This window comes from Cololabis saira, chromosome 16 (assembly GCF_033807715.1).
Source record: "Cololabis saira isolate AMF1-May2022 chromosome 16, fColSai1.1, whole genome shotgun sequence".
Classification (NCBI taxonomy): domain Eukaryota; kingdom Metazoa; phylum Chordata; class Actinopteri; order Beloniformes; family Belonidae; genus Cololabis; species Cololabis saira.
Genome location: NC_084602.1, coordinates 34,311,569 through 34,327,138, shown reverse-complemented (window position 1 = coordinate 34,327,138; position 15,570 = coordinate 34,311,569). Strand labels below are relative to the sequence as shown.

Below are 15,570 nucleotides of genomic sequence, written 5' to 3'. Positions count from 1 at the left end.
GACCCAAATCCGATTTTTTGCTCATATGTGACTCAGATCTGATTTGTTTATGACAGTGTGAACAGTACAAGTCACATGGAATCTGATCTTTTCAAATCAGATTCAGGTCGCTTCCATATCTGGTTCTAAATCGGATACAGGTCTGATGTTTTGCAATGCGACCTCAGTGTGAACAGCCAGGTCGGAATTAATGCGACTTTGACGTAACTTGAGAGCGACTGTTGTCATAATACTGCGCTGGCGGGGGCGGGAGTCACTCGGAAGCGATCGGAAAAGGTCAAGACAAACATAATATTTACCAAATATATACAATAATATAATATATACATAATACAAAATATACCCATGTACGCTCACTTCTGTTGCCTCCATGCTTACCGCCGTATGACGGCGTGCTGCGTGTGACGTCTTTGTTATTGTTCCTCTGTGCATGCGGGTCAGTTCAGGGCCGCGATGCGTTCACACTCCAGTCTGATATAGGACACATTTTAAAAGATAATGTGAACAGCCACACAAAAAAATCGGATATGGGAAAAAATCGGAATTGAGCATTAAGGACTGCAGTGTGAACATAGCCTAACAGTGCTGTAATGGTGTATGTGTATCTACATAAATATATATATATATATATATATATATATATATATATATATATGTGTGTATGTATATATGTATATTTACACTCAATGTGGCTGTTCTGTTTTCCAAGTCGTAGCTGAAACAGAACATGACATTCGTTTTTCTCCAAAAAAACGAATGCTGTAAAACTTAAAAAGTAGATAAGATTATTACAAAATCATTAATGATTATTCAAACATTTATGAACGTCAGTCTGCTTATACATTCTACTTAGAGCTGCATGCGTATGTTCACAGCATTTAAATGTGGTCGTCAAGGCTAGTTGCCAAACCTGTAAAAACAGTTATTTCGTAGGCAAAGGATTTTAGTTCATATTTATTCTGAACAAATCTGTCCAAACATCTTAACTTATAGCATTGCTACTTAAATCATGTTTGAAATGTGTGACCACAGAGCAGAAATGTGGACTAACAGAGCTATAAGTCTATCTTATAGATTGTGTTACTCACATAGTATGTTTGAGAAAATTCATGTTCGAAAGCCAAATCAGTTTGATACATTTTATGAGTATTTGAGGTAAAAGAAGCCAAAAAGATGCACCAATTCTTAGAAGCATTATATTTTATAATATACGGTGTGTGTTATAGAGAGAAAAGGGTTTCTTCCAATACATTGATACAACCTGGGCAACAAAAATCTCAGATTAGTATTTTGTTGGACTACTTTTAGCATTGGTTTTGTCATCACTGGAGATGTATGCAGTATTGTTACAATATTTCAAATAGAAGCATAATATTGCACACAAGACTGAGCCAACATTATTGGGCTAACAGCTTCCTGAAGGAACGTGCACAGACAGACACACGGTTAATACTGAAAGAGTGTAACCCATCTTTTTATTAATAAACTGAATATACACCAACATTCCCTCATTAACGTGTACTTTTCTCTTAAAGCTTGCTTCGCCTCTGTACATTCATTTCATGTCTTTCAGAAGAGGACCTGATTGATCAGATTTACCGTATTCCTCTGTGCCAATCTTGTCTCCCTCTCCAGGAAATTTGACTAAAGATGCATTCAATTCAGTGTTTGTTACATAAGAATATTTACTGATATGTTGTCATTTTATCCAAGATGCTTTTCATTTGCATTCTCCGTTTCCATTTGACTAGACGGATTGTGGGGGGAGAGCTCCCTCTGGTGGCGAACAGACGTAACTGCAGTTATGACTTCACAAACCCTCTCTTTGCTCATGTGTTCCTCATGTTTGCTGCATGTTTGTAGAAAATAAATCAATACAAAGTTTATCCTATTTTGATAAATTATGTCATTCAACATTCCATGTAATGCTCATGTAATATCATTGTTTTTGGCTTTTAAAATGTACTTTATTTACGTTTTAAGAGAAATATGACTCAAGGCAAGGGCTGTTAGTAGCCTGCACAACTTTAAGGATGAATTTTTGACAATTCTTTCTTTATACAACGACCTCAGTTTGGACAGATATGTTGGGTGTCTCCTCTTGAGGTTATTCCATAACATGCTTATCGAGTCGTGTTCTGGGTCTCTCACAGAGAGGGGTTGCTTTCTTTTCCTTGAAGCCGTGGGTAGTGTGTATAGTGTCATTGTCCTGTAACCTCATCTAACATCTTTTGCTTCAATTCTCCCACAACCACCAACCCCAAAGTCAGAGTAGCTTTAAATTACACCTAATTTCATTAATTGCACTCCAGATGTGCAGTTCACGGAGTTCAGTTAGCCTTCACTGAAGTTCACTTACTTTTCCCTCCAGCAATGTGACTTTTAAAGGCAGTGTTAAATAAAAAAGATGATAAATTGCATACAGGACTGTCTCAGCATAACTGGGGTATTGTAGTCTGTAAATCAGTAGCTTTCACCCCCTTTGGTTACTAAACACCCTTGGCTGACCGTGACTTCTGGGCTGTTTTGATTAAACCTTTGAGTCTTAATATTCTCATCTTCAAGAAATATGGTTTAGTGTTCTTTTAATTACTAGACCATCTAAAAATAAGCATGAGCAATGACGAAATGCAAAAGAGAAGTAATAGGTTTAAGTTTGTGAATAAAGGCCAACTATTTTACCAAAACCCCTCCAGGGCAGCGTTCATGCAGCATCTGAGATAAATTTTCTCAGAAAATTAGAATATTGTGATTTTCTGTAATGCAATTACAAAAAAAAAATTTCATACATTGTCATACAACTGAATTATTGAAAGCCTTTTGTTATTTTAATATTGCTGATCATGGCTTACAGCTTAAGAAAACTCAAATATCCTATCTCAAAAAATTTGAATATTCTGGGAATCTTAATCTTAAACTGTAAGTCATAATCAGCAATATTAAAATAATAAAAGGCTTGCAATATTTCAGTTGATTTGTAATGAATCCAGAATGTATGTATGTATATTTTTGTTTTTTTTTAATTGCATTACAAAAAATAAAGAACTTTATCACAATATTCTAATTTTCTGAGATGGTCCTGTATGTTCCGATAACGTTTGGTTGTTTGTTGCACCACTGCAAAACAGTGCAATTGTTGGTAGTCAGTGGAGTTCAATATGTGGTGGATTAACGTGTCCTTTTTTAATTGTATAAATGCCAGATGTGCCCCCGTGTTCCCGGAGGTGTCAAGTAACAAAGTACAAATACTTCGTTACCTTACTTAAGTAGAAATTTTGGTTATCTATACTTCACTGGAGTAATTATTTTTCAGACGACTTTTTACTTTTACTCCTTACATTTTCACGCAATTATCTGTACTTTTTACTCCTTACATTTTAAAAACAGCCTTGTTACTCTATTTCATTTTTGGACTTTAATAAAAACTATCCAGTTAAATTGCTCCATCCGGATAGAGTGAATTTGGTTGTGGTTGTTTCAGATGTTCTTGTCCAGTTTTGTTCTTACATCCGTTCCCTCAGATTCCTGCAACTAAACTTGTACATTCCAATAAAGGTTAGGATAAATGATAACATGCCTCTGAAGTTTGACTTTTTGCACCATTACAATACTTATAGGCAACTAGTCATCATATCTGCTGCTCTCTGAAACACATGTTAATGCTCAATAGTACACATATATGCTTCTTTAATATATTTGCATTATACTTAGATGCATTCATTTTCAATGGCTTTTGTCCTTAATGGCTTTTTCCCCCCTTACATTACTTTTACTTTTATACTTTAAGTAGTTTTGAAACCAGTACTTTTATACTTTTACTTGAGTAAAAAACTCGAGTTGATACTTCAACTTCTACAGGAGTATTTCTAAACTCTAGTATCTATACTTCTACCTGAGTAATGAATGTGAATACTTTTGACACCTCTGCGTGTTCCAGACCAGCAGTGCGGGAAGGGAGACCTGGAGATAACTGGGCAGGAGTCAGATGTGACATGACTGAGAGACAGATGCAAGTATAAGGAGCCATTAGTCTTTCATTCAAGTCCAGCAATATCAAAGAAAGGCACAGTGATTACATAAAATGACTGTATGTGCTTTTTTTTTCTCTTTTTTAATTAATAAACAAATAAGAAAAATGCCAAACAGGACAGTAACAATTGGTGGGAAAACTTTGAACAGCTTGCAGTAAATTACAACATGCAGAAAAAGATATGTTATCAAAACAAAATAAATACATCAATAATCAATAATCCCTGTGCAGGAGCCCCTGGCCTCACGCAAAATGACGTGGGTGTGGAAACTGGACATGGTTCTTTTTTCATTTTACTCAGTAATAGGAGATTTTGCCAGTAACTGCTCAGGCCCCCTTTTGCAGGCGTCCCCAAATATTAAAGATTTCTACCAACTTTTGCTTTTCTAAATAAAAAAGACACTTTAGCTGCCAATCGATTTCTTATAATTTAGATTATGTAATTTCTGAAATGTATGAACTGATAGTTGTGTAATACACACGGATTTCCCAAATGAACTAGTGTCAAATAAGCTCCAAAATGAATATTTATTGTTTTCATTTGATTCCTGTACCTCGTAAACATGAAACCAAAGATCAAACTGACACAAATGAAGTCCAGTATAAATCAGAACACCTTACATTCAGCATAAAGCTTGTGCAGGTGTGTTACCACAGCAGAGGAACTGGAAGGAGCTCCTCCTCTCTTCCCAGTGGAGTAAACAGTATCGACTTAAATCCTCAGTAAGGTTTGGTAATCCATAATCCCGCGGGCCTGTGTCGGTCCCTTCAGTCCCTGTGCAAAGCTTGTCCGACGACACACAGGTCTGGGTGTGATGCAGAACGTGGTGTAGAGCTGAGGTCTGATCGGCTACCCCATAATTCATCGTCCCTGGTCGGCTCATCATCCAGCCTGGAGGAATAAATACAAGAGACAGTCTTTAGAAAGAGGGAAGTGTAACAGTTGGGTTTACTGGGAGTTATCAGTAATGGAGCTCCTCTGAATTAGCTGCTGAAGTGATCAGGTCTGCTCCGTAAAATAGTAACAACTCAAGTCAATAGTGTCATGACGCCGCTGATCATTTGACAACCATGTCGTTCAACTCATTATCTTCACTTCCATTCTGACAGTACACTTAAAAGCATGTTATTCAACATGGTTTTAAGCATTTAAGATCATGTTCTGATGTGTTATCAGTCTGATGCAAAATATTATACTCAAAATACCTACATTTGCTAAACATTACTACAGTTTTTACCAGGTGGACACACTCATGCATACTTTTCACCTATACTTTGGTGGGTATTATCTAATAACTGTAGTTATGCTGCAGCAGTTTCTGACTCAAGCTTGCTGCTTCATTTTCAGACTGCCTTAGATCCAGGAAATTGGTGTACTGACTTTTATGTCTTGGAAATGGTTATGAAATCCATTTATTATTTAATAAAGAAGACATTTTTCTAAATTAGTTACTAATTACTAAAGCTGCCAGTGACTCTCTGTTAATGATCATTTTCACTCTCTACTATGAAAATCCAGAAGCCAATTTAAAGCAGCACAACGTAACTTTCAGCTTTTCTGAGTTTGGCGGCATCTTTTGGACAAAAGCGGTAGTGTTTTACCAGAAAGAACACTACGTTTCCCATGAGCACCAGCGCGTACTGCCGGAAAACTCCTGTCCCGTCGCGTGCATTTGTTTTGATAGAAGACGGGATGCTTTTCTGTTTCACCAAGTGAACAGACGGAACGCAAAAAAAAAGATGTTAAACTGCTGGAAAGGAACTGGAATTTACCGGGATACCTTAAACAAGGAAGCCAGGGAGCGGTATATGGAGAAAATAATGATTATTAACGGTCTGGATTCATATGAAACCCCTACTGAAGACCCATGTGTTTCAATAAATTTGTATAATAGTACAACATACAGTACATGTTTTGTATCCCTCTTACTTCTCTTTTCTTTTTTTTTGACTGCTATATTATGCTGAAGAGACTCCGAGGCGTGAGCAATATTTTTGTTTTCCTCGTGAGATTATTTTTTTCTTCTGCAGCTACAAATAAGAGTTAATATTTTTTCCTCAACAAACTAGTTTTATCTGAAGATTGGGGTTAATTGCACCGCAGAGAGCTGGCCAGCAACTGCGTTTAGCTGGAGAAGTGGGAATAAAACCCGTGTTTTGATCCGACCCGGTATGTGTGAGTGTTTGTGGTTTAAGGCTGTTTATGGTCCTGCGTTAAATCGACGCAGAACCTACGGCGTAGGGTACGCGGCGACACGCACCGTACGTTGCGCGTCGCCACGTACCCTACGCCGTAGTTCTGCGTCGATTTAACGCAGAACCATAATTCAGGCTTTACTGTGTGTTTGGTCGTTACAGCCGCGATCCAGCGAGCCGACGACTCTTTTACTTTGTTATATCAGATACTTGGCCTGCGTGGTTCTGCCTCCGAGCAGGAAACCGTTGAAAAGTTAAACCATTAGGATCTTTTCCCTGGTCTGTTATGTGGAGCTGCTGCAGCCAGAACGCAGCACGGGTTACCAGCTTCTGTGGAGCTGCGCTCCAAGCCCCGCCCATTTTCGTCTCGACTACGAATCGGGAAGGAGGGGGAAGTGACGTATGTGCCATAAAGCAGTCAAAGCCGTAAAATTTGTAGTTTTTTAGTGTGGCAGGGTTCCTACCATGCTCCTCAAAGTTACATAGTGCCAGTGAAGGTGATACAGACTCCCTCAGACCATGACAGAGGTGTCATTAAACCTGTTGGAAGTTGATGTACCATCACAATGACTCTGGAAATATGATATTAAGGTGGAAAAGTTACGTAGTGTCGCTTTAATTAGTGTTGTTAAGGTGAATAAATACAAAATGTAACATTTCTCTCTCTCTCTCTCTCTCTCTCTCTCTCTCTCTCTCTCTCTCTCTCTCTCTCTCTCTCTCTCTCTCTTTCTCTCTCTCCATACATAGATGCTTTTTTTATGCCTCTTTTACTTTTAATTTTTTCAGAAATTATTTCATGACAAAACCTAAAAAATGTGTCATTGTAACTTTATGGGGAACAGTGTACATATATAATTTATCTTCAAATTTTGTAACATGTTTTAAGTCTTGGTGCAATTGCTCATTTCAGCATCATCTGGTATAATTTAACCACACTCTTGTCATAAAAGCGTAATTGAACAGAATAGATTGTGTGACAAATTAATAACAATTTACAGGTGGATGTTGATGATAATTGTTCTCTATAATCATCAAAACCTATTTTAGGCTTTCTATTAAAAAATCGGTGATTACCAGCTTCCCCAACCCTCATTCCTGTAAGTTTTTTGCAGAAATAAGTTAGAGTTAACACTGCAAGCTTTAATTCTCTGATCACATGCAGAGAATCTGATTTGGTCCTAGGTGTCTGCAAAACCTTCCACATCCTTATTCACAGTGCAAGATGCATTAGACATCCATCTATGACATTCTATCCATTTTGTGAGAATCTCAGGCTAATCTGGTGAAACACACACAGAACATAACAACACAAAAATCGTGTTCCTTTAACCAGAAGCTTAAAGTTCATCCAAGGTTGTCAAATCCACTTGTTCAGGGTGGAAGTCTCATCAAACATGTGAATTTTGTCAGATTGGACATTGCAAGTGCAAGTTAGTACAACTTTTCAGTTCATGGCAAGACATCAAACTTTGCCGCACTTTCACGGCAACGCCCTCTGGTAGAAAAGTTAGTTTTCACTGTTGGATGTTTCCCTGCTTCAACACACCCTGATAGCCGTTCTGGAGTTGAGGGGGGATGAGGGGGGATGGCATCCCTCCTGAAATAAAAACGGTCCAAATCATCCCCCCTGTAAAACTGCCATCCCCCCTTTCCATCCCTTATGTCATTTCATCAATGAATGTGGTTTTACTGCTATTTCAACATTTAGAGTCATCACCAGAAAAATAACACCAGAAAAATAACTTTCAAGTAAATTTTCACTTGAAATAAGTAGGAAAATCTGCCAGTGGGACAAGATTTATCTTCTCATTACCAGCAAAAGAAATCTCATTCCACTGGCAGATTTTCAACTTATTTTAAGTGAAAATCCACTTGAAACAGGTGAAAATTGTTGTTTTTTCCAGTGATGAGTCTTGTTTTAAGAGTAATGAGATTTTTTTACTAAAATTAGACATTTTAACTAGAAATAAGACAAATATTCTTAAGATATTCTTTCGCAGTGATTCATTTTACTTATCCTGTGAAGGACAGAGTCATATTGATAAGTTCAGAAACTGTTTTTTATTGTTGTGTTTTGATGTATTTGATGTAAGCCCAGTGGATATTTAAAGCTTACAGAAGGCTGCATTTAACTGCTGGTATGTCATTCCTGCAGTATTTCTGCAGCTGTTTTGGTCAGTGCTATTATTTGTAATATATTATATTATTTGTATTCAGCACAAATGATTTGTCCCCATATAATAAAATCCACCATCCCCCCTGATTTTTTTTTACAACTCGAGTACTGCCTGATAAACATGTGTTAGGATTTTATGAAATTATTGAAGCCCAAAACTGTCTGGGCTCTCTCTTCAAAGTAGGCTAATCTCATTCTGATTAAGAGCAAAGAGTAGACAGAGATTAGATTAGAAGTTAAATACAAATACACATTGTTGAAGAGGAAACGGGGGAAAGGTGACACCTTAAGGTGATTTCCCCTTCATCTGGCTCTACTAATGAAGTTAAAATACAATACACATATTGTTGGAGAAGAGACTGGGGAAAGGGCGACACCTTAAGGTGACTTTCCTTGAAGCTGGCTCTTCCAATTAAATTAATTAGCAATACACATACAATTTGTTGAAGATAAGACAAATGGAGAGAAACAGATGTTTAACATTGGGGGGTCTGGTCTGCGGTCTGTTTGACACCTCAGATGGGAGACAGTAAAGGAAGATAGAAGTGACACGTTTCAGGGTTTTTTCCCGTTCCCTCCACCAATGAAAATCATTTGCAAAGAACATCCCCCTTTTTTCAGTATAAAACAGATGGGATCGATGAAGACCGCGTGATTTTCTCTTGTACCTAAGTGGTCTGAGAGAAGTCTCCTCCGGCCGGAAAAAACCTTGTGCTTGACATGATTAAAAGTTGTATTAACCTGTGAATTTATTCCACTAGTCTTTCTTGGTTCTCCAGACAAACGAACGCGTATTCTTTCACATGGCTGTGTCATTAACTGACATGTGCAGACCTTGATGACATGCTGTTGATGACCCTTAATTGAAATCAGGTGTGTTAGAACAGGAAAACCTCTGAAGCGGTAGACTTGCCTTTGAGTGCCAGCTATGTGTGCCAGCTATGTGCACTCATGTCTATAATCATACACATCAATTTTGGACCCGATTGAACAATGTATGGCTGAGCTACAGACCATTTCTCTTTGAACTACGATTTTCTGAAAGGTACATCAAATGTCACCGCATCACTGCAGTAAGTTCGTTTAAAAAGTTTTGAGTTTCACAATTTAGCGTCTGCCATGTGTCTGGATGTGTTTTGCATTAATCTGACCAAAACTCTGGTAGGTGTTTGTTAAAGTAAGATCCCACGAAATGACCAAATACAAAAGTATATTGTGGGGCTCATCGAGAAACATGAATCAGGTGGTTATCGAGCCCAATTTTCTACACCCATGCCCATAAAACAAGTAACTCTATGTAACTGATATTATATTAAGGCCCCAAAAAGGGGATTCATTTCGGATGATAATAATAATAATAATAATACACTTTTGAAAACAATAAGGTAGAAGAGTATTAGGGCCATGCAGGAGAAAAAATATTTGAGAAGGGAAGATTTTTTTTTTATTGTGCACTTCGAGAAAAAAGTCGAAATGTTGAGAAAAAAGTTGAAATGTCGAGATTAATGTTGAAATACAATTTCGAGAAAAAAGTTGAAATGTTGACAATAATGTTGAAACACAATTTCAAGAATCAATTTCAAGAATTAAATTTTGCCTTTTTTCTCAACATTTCAACTTTATTTACGAAATTTTTACTTCTGTCTCAACATTTCGACTTTTTTCTTGAAATTGTACTTCAACATTAATCTCGACTTTTCGACTTTTTTCTCAACATTTCGACTTTTTTCTCGACATTTCGACTTTTTTCTTGAAGTGCATAATGAAAAAAAAATCTTCCTCCTCTAAAATATTATTTTTATTTTTCTCCTGCCTGGCCCTAATACTCTTCCGTAGTTTCTTGCATCCTAGGTGCTCGGGCCGTAATTAATGCACCCATAAAATAAACATTTCCAAAAGATAGTTATACACAAGGATGTAGGATACACTTTTAAAAAGGAGGTAAAGTCTCACCCTTTTGAATATATTGCAGGTTCACTCCCACATGTCTCAGCCACTGAGCAGCCTTGAGGTCTTGGTGGCAGACACAGGCTTCGCCTTCGGTCGGACTGGGTACGTCGGACGAAGGGCCGAGGTCCTTGGATAGATGCAGAAATCCTCCCCCGACTTCCCGAGCTGCTAGAGACAATAGTGACTCTGGTAGAAGCCCATGCTTGAGCTGGTGAACAAGGCTGGGCCTCGAACATCGATGCAGACATAGGGCAGAAGACTGAACGTGCGTTACTGAACATCCGAGAGCTAGGTGAGTCTTCACCGCTGTTCTCCCTGGACCACCTTTGTACTTTTGGTGATGCTGGTGGAGATGGGGCTTTGAAGGAATGTGGAGAGGGAGATTTAGAGATTAAATCCTTTTGCTTTGTAAGTGGCGAGCTTGGGAGTCTCCTCTGAACAGCTGGCGGTGTAGGAAGGGTTCTACCAACAGTGGGGGAAGCTGATGAGGGTGGCGTAGGTGGTTTTCTTAAACTGTTGGGACTGCAGAGTCTTTGATGAAAGCTGCTTGGTGTAGAAGGAGTTGCAGGTAACATCCTTACTCTTGACACAGGTGGGGTGGCTGGTGGCTGGTTAGTGATGACTGTAGAATAAGGCACTGTAGAGTCTGTGGTAATTGGTCCAGGCACTGACAGGTTGCCACATTGTTTGTCTTTTAACTGCCCTTGACTTGTAGATGAGTTGTCCGAATTACAGTCTGACGATTTCCACTGGTGCGCAATCATTCTGGCCTCTTGGCTTAAGGAATCTGTTTCCATTTCTGGTCTTTTACCTGACTGAACATCTGACTGGCTAACCTTTGGTGAGGCAGTTGTGTCCTGTTGATCTAGTTTGGACTGAGAAACAAACTTGGAAGATTGTGGCAGGCCTCTTTTGCTTGGCAGGACGGTACCAGACTGAACCGAGGCCCTCAGTCGTTGTGGTACGGCAGCTCTTTTTAGCACAGGGGACCTTCCTACTTTCGTAGCCCCATCTCCCGCTGCATTCGATCCACTTGGATGACTTTCAAAGGATGTGTCCATTAATACTTCCAGTGGAGGTGGAGGGAGACTGTCCAGATCTAGATAATCGCCTTTCTCTGACGTTTTCGCCTCAGGCCGGCAGCTGGTTATCCCAGAGCTGAGCACAGCTTCGACATTTCCTAAACCAGGCAAGATTGGAACACCACACCTCCGCACACCTTTCAGAGGCCCAAGAACTTTAGGGCCGTCTAGTTCCTCTATTCCTTGGCTGAAGGTATCAATCAGTTTTTTGACTGAGTTTCTGCCTCTTTGGAGCCTGGAAGACGGCCGTGGGGATGCTGGGGGGCTTGGGGGCGGGGTGGCTTTCACAGGACCCTTGGATGTTTTCTTCTCTTTCTGTTCATCTTCGTCCAATTCCCCAGTTTGCGTCGGTTTTTTACCGTGGTAGATTTGAAAGCCCTCTTTATGTTTAATCGGCTGGGGATTACTGCTCTTATCTAATGGTGGAATTTTGTGATTCATTGCCGGAGATTGAGCTGGTGACTTCCCTTCATTCTGTTTAAATGAACCCGTCCTGGAGTTTCCTCCCCCCTTACTTTTATTCATCTTCTGTAACCTTTGGTGTAAATCCTTCTGGGTCCTTTCCAGCTCGAGCCGTGTAGGATCTTCACCTTTACTCCGCAGGGATTCGGCTGAGCGGGAACGTTGCTCTCTATTCACTGCAGCCTTTTTCACTAACGCCCTCCGAACTGGAGCGGCTGTTTGAGGTCTCCTGGGAGATTTTACCTCATCGCCCGTCCACTCGCGTCTAGTGACCTTTGGGCTGTCCGCGGCCTTTGGTTTAGCACTAACGTTTTGTGTTGGAACAAAGTTTATCCTACCACTTATAGCATTTTTCATTTTGAGAGTCATTTCTACATTTTGAGGATTCTCTATGCGCTTTGGGGGAAGGCGGTGTGGATGTTTTTCACTGTTGACAGGCGATGCGTTGGATTGCTTTCTGAAAACTACTTTCATATTTCCAACACCCTTATCCACATCTTCTTCATCAATGTCATCATCTCCTTCGTCTAAGGAGACGGATCCCAGCAATGAATCTCTTAGGTCATTTGGCATTATGGTACATGTAGAACCAAGTGAGTTAAGTGAGGTGAGGGAAACGCTTGGACTTATTTGAGTCCGGCACTTTTGCCTTGACAGCGCTGCACTGTTCATGGAAGTGTACTCCGTATGACTGATATTTGTTCTAGTCGTCCCAGTCGACCCACAGCTTTCCCGTCTATAGCGTTTCTCAGAACCAGCAAGGGATTCATTCTCTGCTCCGATACCACTGTCCTCGCTAAACAGAGCAGAATCCTCAGGTCCAGGTTTGCGTAGGGATGCCATTTCAATACGGGTTAAGAGTTGCATCAATCTAGCCTCCACCGCATGTTTGACCTTCAGTTTCTCCTCTAAAAGTTCAGAGACTGAAGCGAAGTACTCCACCGCCTCCTCCAAAGCAGTATCCCCAATTCCACCGATGGTCCGACTCACGTTTCTCATTCTTTGTGTCGTATACTGAAGCAGCTGCTGCAACAAATCAGGCGGGGGCTCCGTTTTAGCTGAGCCGGACTTCAAAGGAGCAGAAGATGTGGGGGGTTTGGTTTGGACTGGCCAAGCAAGATGTCCTCCATTTTCTTTTAAAACCTTTTCTCCCTCGTCTGCTATGTCTTCAAGTGCCTGAATCATTTCCTTGTAGCGTGAAGCCATGAAAGCCACCATCGGCTGCACAGAAATCTGAGTTTGTGTGGCTTGTTCCAAAAGTCCTAGTAAAACATCGTACTTTTGTATGCTTGGATTCAAAAAGGTGTAGGCCGCTTGATGAGCTATTACTAAAGGCTCTGGAAAATCCACTTTTTGATCTGTACATAGGTTGTCTTTGTCCTTGTCTTTCTTTTTAGGAGCCTTTGCACTTTTGGGATTTTTCCTCGTTTTCTTGACGGGCTTTTTATCAACTAAATCCTGCTTGTCAACAATTTTCTCTCTTCGCTGTAATGGCATGCTATTCTCCAATTTATCTTTGATCCCTGTTTCCATGTTCACTTGTTCAACAACATGTTTCTTTTTCTGTGGTGTCATTTGTGCTTCTTTCTGTGCTACTTTGATGTGTGCAGCTGTCTTCTTCTCCTTGGTATCCACATTTGTAGACTCAGTTAAATTACGACTGTCTTCATTTTGTAACTGGGAAACACCAGCGCCTTCAACAGGTACTGGGGGAAGCATTCTCCCTTTCCTCAAGCTGGCCAGAGTGCCAAAATTGTTACCTTTGGATGGTGAGCAGCCCATTTTTGATGTTTTTTAATCCTTCAGCCGAGCAAAGAGGTAAAAGAGTGACAAAAAAACAGGCAAAGTCTTTATCCAGCCGCTGTATCTGTAATTTTCAGATGGCTGATGTCGTTCAGTTTGATAATATCCTTTTCCTCAAGGAAGATGCCAGAAAAAAGTACAGATAGATCCATGTCACAAATTGCTTTTTCTTCTTACAAAATAAAGGCAAAAATAAATCCACAGACTGTTTATTTCCCAGTAGCATGCTCTATAGTACATCCTCCTGCGTTCTTCTGTATCATACAAAGGACAAGCAGCTGAGAGGATTAGTGGGGCTTTCACCGAACTGCTCTGCCTGCGCATATGTCACGTTAAAGCAAATAAAACTCACCTAGTAAGACCATAAGCTCATTTGCGTAATGAGGGCCGGCCTCAGGTGGCTTTTTATAGACTGCAAAACAATATCTCACTGGATAGCAAGGCAGACACAAGGAAAATTTCTCAGTTGGCTAAGTATAAATTATCCTTTTTTTTGGCTGCATTAAAAATATAAACACAGTTGGTTTTGTTCCATCAGTACTTTTTATAGCTTTTTTAAAAATAATTATGATGCAACCATGTGTTAAACAGCACTACTGGTATGTTTTCGTTGGCTATTATATCAAAAAAAGGCCCTAAATTGCCTTTGGATTTACTGATTTTTGGTAATTTATATCCAGCAACAGCTGAACAAGGAAAGCAGGTTTAAAAAGAACTTGAGCTGCCTTTTCCTCTCTGGAGCAGACACAATATTATAGCAATCTTCCCTCTCACAAGCCACAAATCTGTCATCACAACACAATGGGATAAAAACATCCCAAAGAAGAAATAAATAAGATAAATAATTTCAGAAGATGTTGTAAAACTGTGATTTGATGGATAACACTGCTGTCAGCATCTGCAGAGCTACACACTGGAGACACTTCAAGACTATCTGAGTGCAGACATGACCTTTTGATGTGAAGCACTAAAGTGAAGATCTTTTATGTTTGAAGGCAGAGGTTTGAGGGAACTATGTACGACAGCTAAGCTTGAGAACAAAGGTTCAAGCTATTGACTGATTTGTTTTGGTAATTTTGTATTGAGGGGAGGATTTTTTATAAGCCCTTCGGGCTTCTTTTCCTCTCCTGCACAAATTATTTGTCCTTGTATGATAAAAAAAAAAAAAGATTGTTATCACTGTGCAAATAAATAAATAAAAATAAATAAATAAAAAAAAGCTCTCATGCTTAAAATAAGGCAGATTTAACTAGGCCTGTGTTGAAAAAAAAAACGATTTTCCGATTCTAAATTGATTCTCATAGTGGATTCCCATTCCTAAAAATCGATTGGTATGTCTGATCGATTTTTTTTTTTCTTCATTATTACATTACAACTTTTGGTATTTTTTTGTTTATGCCAAAAAAAGGAATGTTTTGTTGGACACGAGTATAACTGGTGCCATGTTTTTGCCTTTAAATATGTTTAAAGGTATGAAAACATTAAAGTTTTCAGTTATAATTGCATACATTTTCTATATTTCATTACTTTATATACTGTCTTGGGGTTACATTTGAATAAAATGCCAAAAACCAAATCCTCAAGAATTAAAAACCGAAATAGACCGAAAATATGGGGAAAAAAATGTCACTTGCCCATGCGCATGTGCACCACTCTAAAATTGGAACCATGTCAAACAATAGAGCCAGGCAAACGTCTGCTCTCACACTTTTGTATGAACAATTTTTGCTCTTATGTCATTGTAAAATATTTCGAAGACATTAAATGAAGTTTATCAAAAGTGGTGTGAATACCTGTCAATCACTGGTGAGCTGCTTGTAGGTTTGAAGCCATTCCATGTGGCATTACATGGGGTATTTAACCTACAATAG

The 15,570-nt window shown here is 39.2% G+C and overlaps 1 protein-coding gene across 3 annotated transcripts; it reads right to left on the bottom strand.

Moving 5' to 3' along the window:
• Positions 1–356: 356 nt before the first annotated feature.
• Positions 357–13,953, bottom strand: pcare1 (photoreceptor cilium actin regulator 1). Of its 3 annotated transcripts, none has more exons than XR_009784275.1 (3): positions 10,356–13,953; positions 4,652–4,922; positions 357–471 (listed from the first exon to the last, which is right to left on the bottom strand). XR_009784275.1 is itself a non-coding variant. In XM_061744105.1 (2 exons), exons 1-2 carry the CDS (start codon positions 13,676–13,678, stop codon positions 4,799–4,801), a joined length of 3,447 nt encoding a protein of 1,148 aa, XP_061600089.1. In that variant the 5' UTR covers positions 13,679–13,953; the 3' UTR covers positions 4,028–4,798. The 3 variants fall into 3 exon arrangements, 1 of the variants encoding a protein (XP_061600089.1); XR_009784274.1 differs by lacking the exon at positions 357–471 and adding an exon at positions 3,624–3,996; XM_061744105.1 differs by lacking the exon at positions 357–471 and having other exon boundaries at positions 4,028–4,922.
• Positions 13,954–15,570: the final 1,617 nt, after the last annotated feature.

What these genes read in the sequence shown, in the direction of transcription:
- pcare1 (XM_061744105.1), bottom strand. Translation starts at nt 13,678, where the DNA reads ATGGGCTGCTCACCATCCAAAGGTAACAATTTTGGCACTCTGGCCAGC. An exon ending in CCTGCAATATATTCAAAAGG is followed by an intron (nt 4,923 to 10,355) that starts GTGAGACTTTAC and finishes TTATTCCTCCAG; the next exon opens with GCTGGATGATGAGCCGACCA.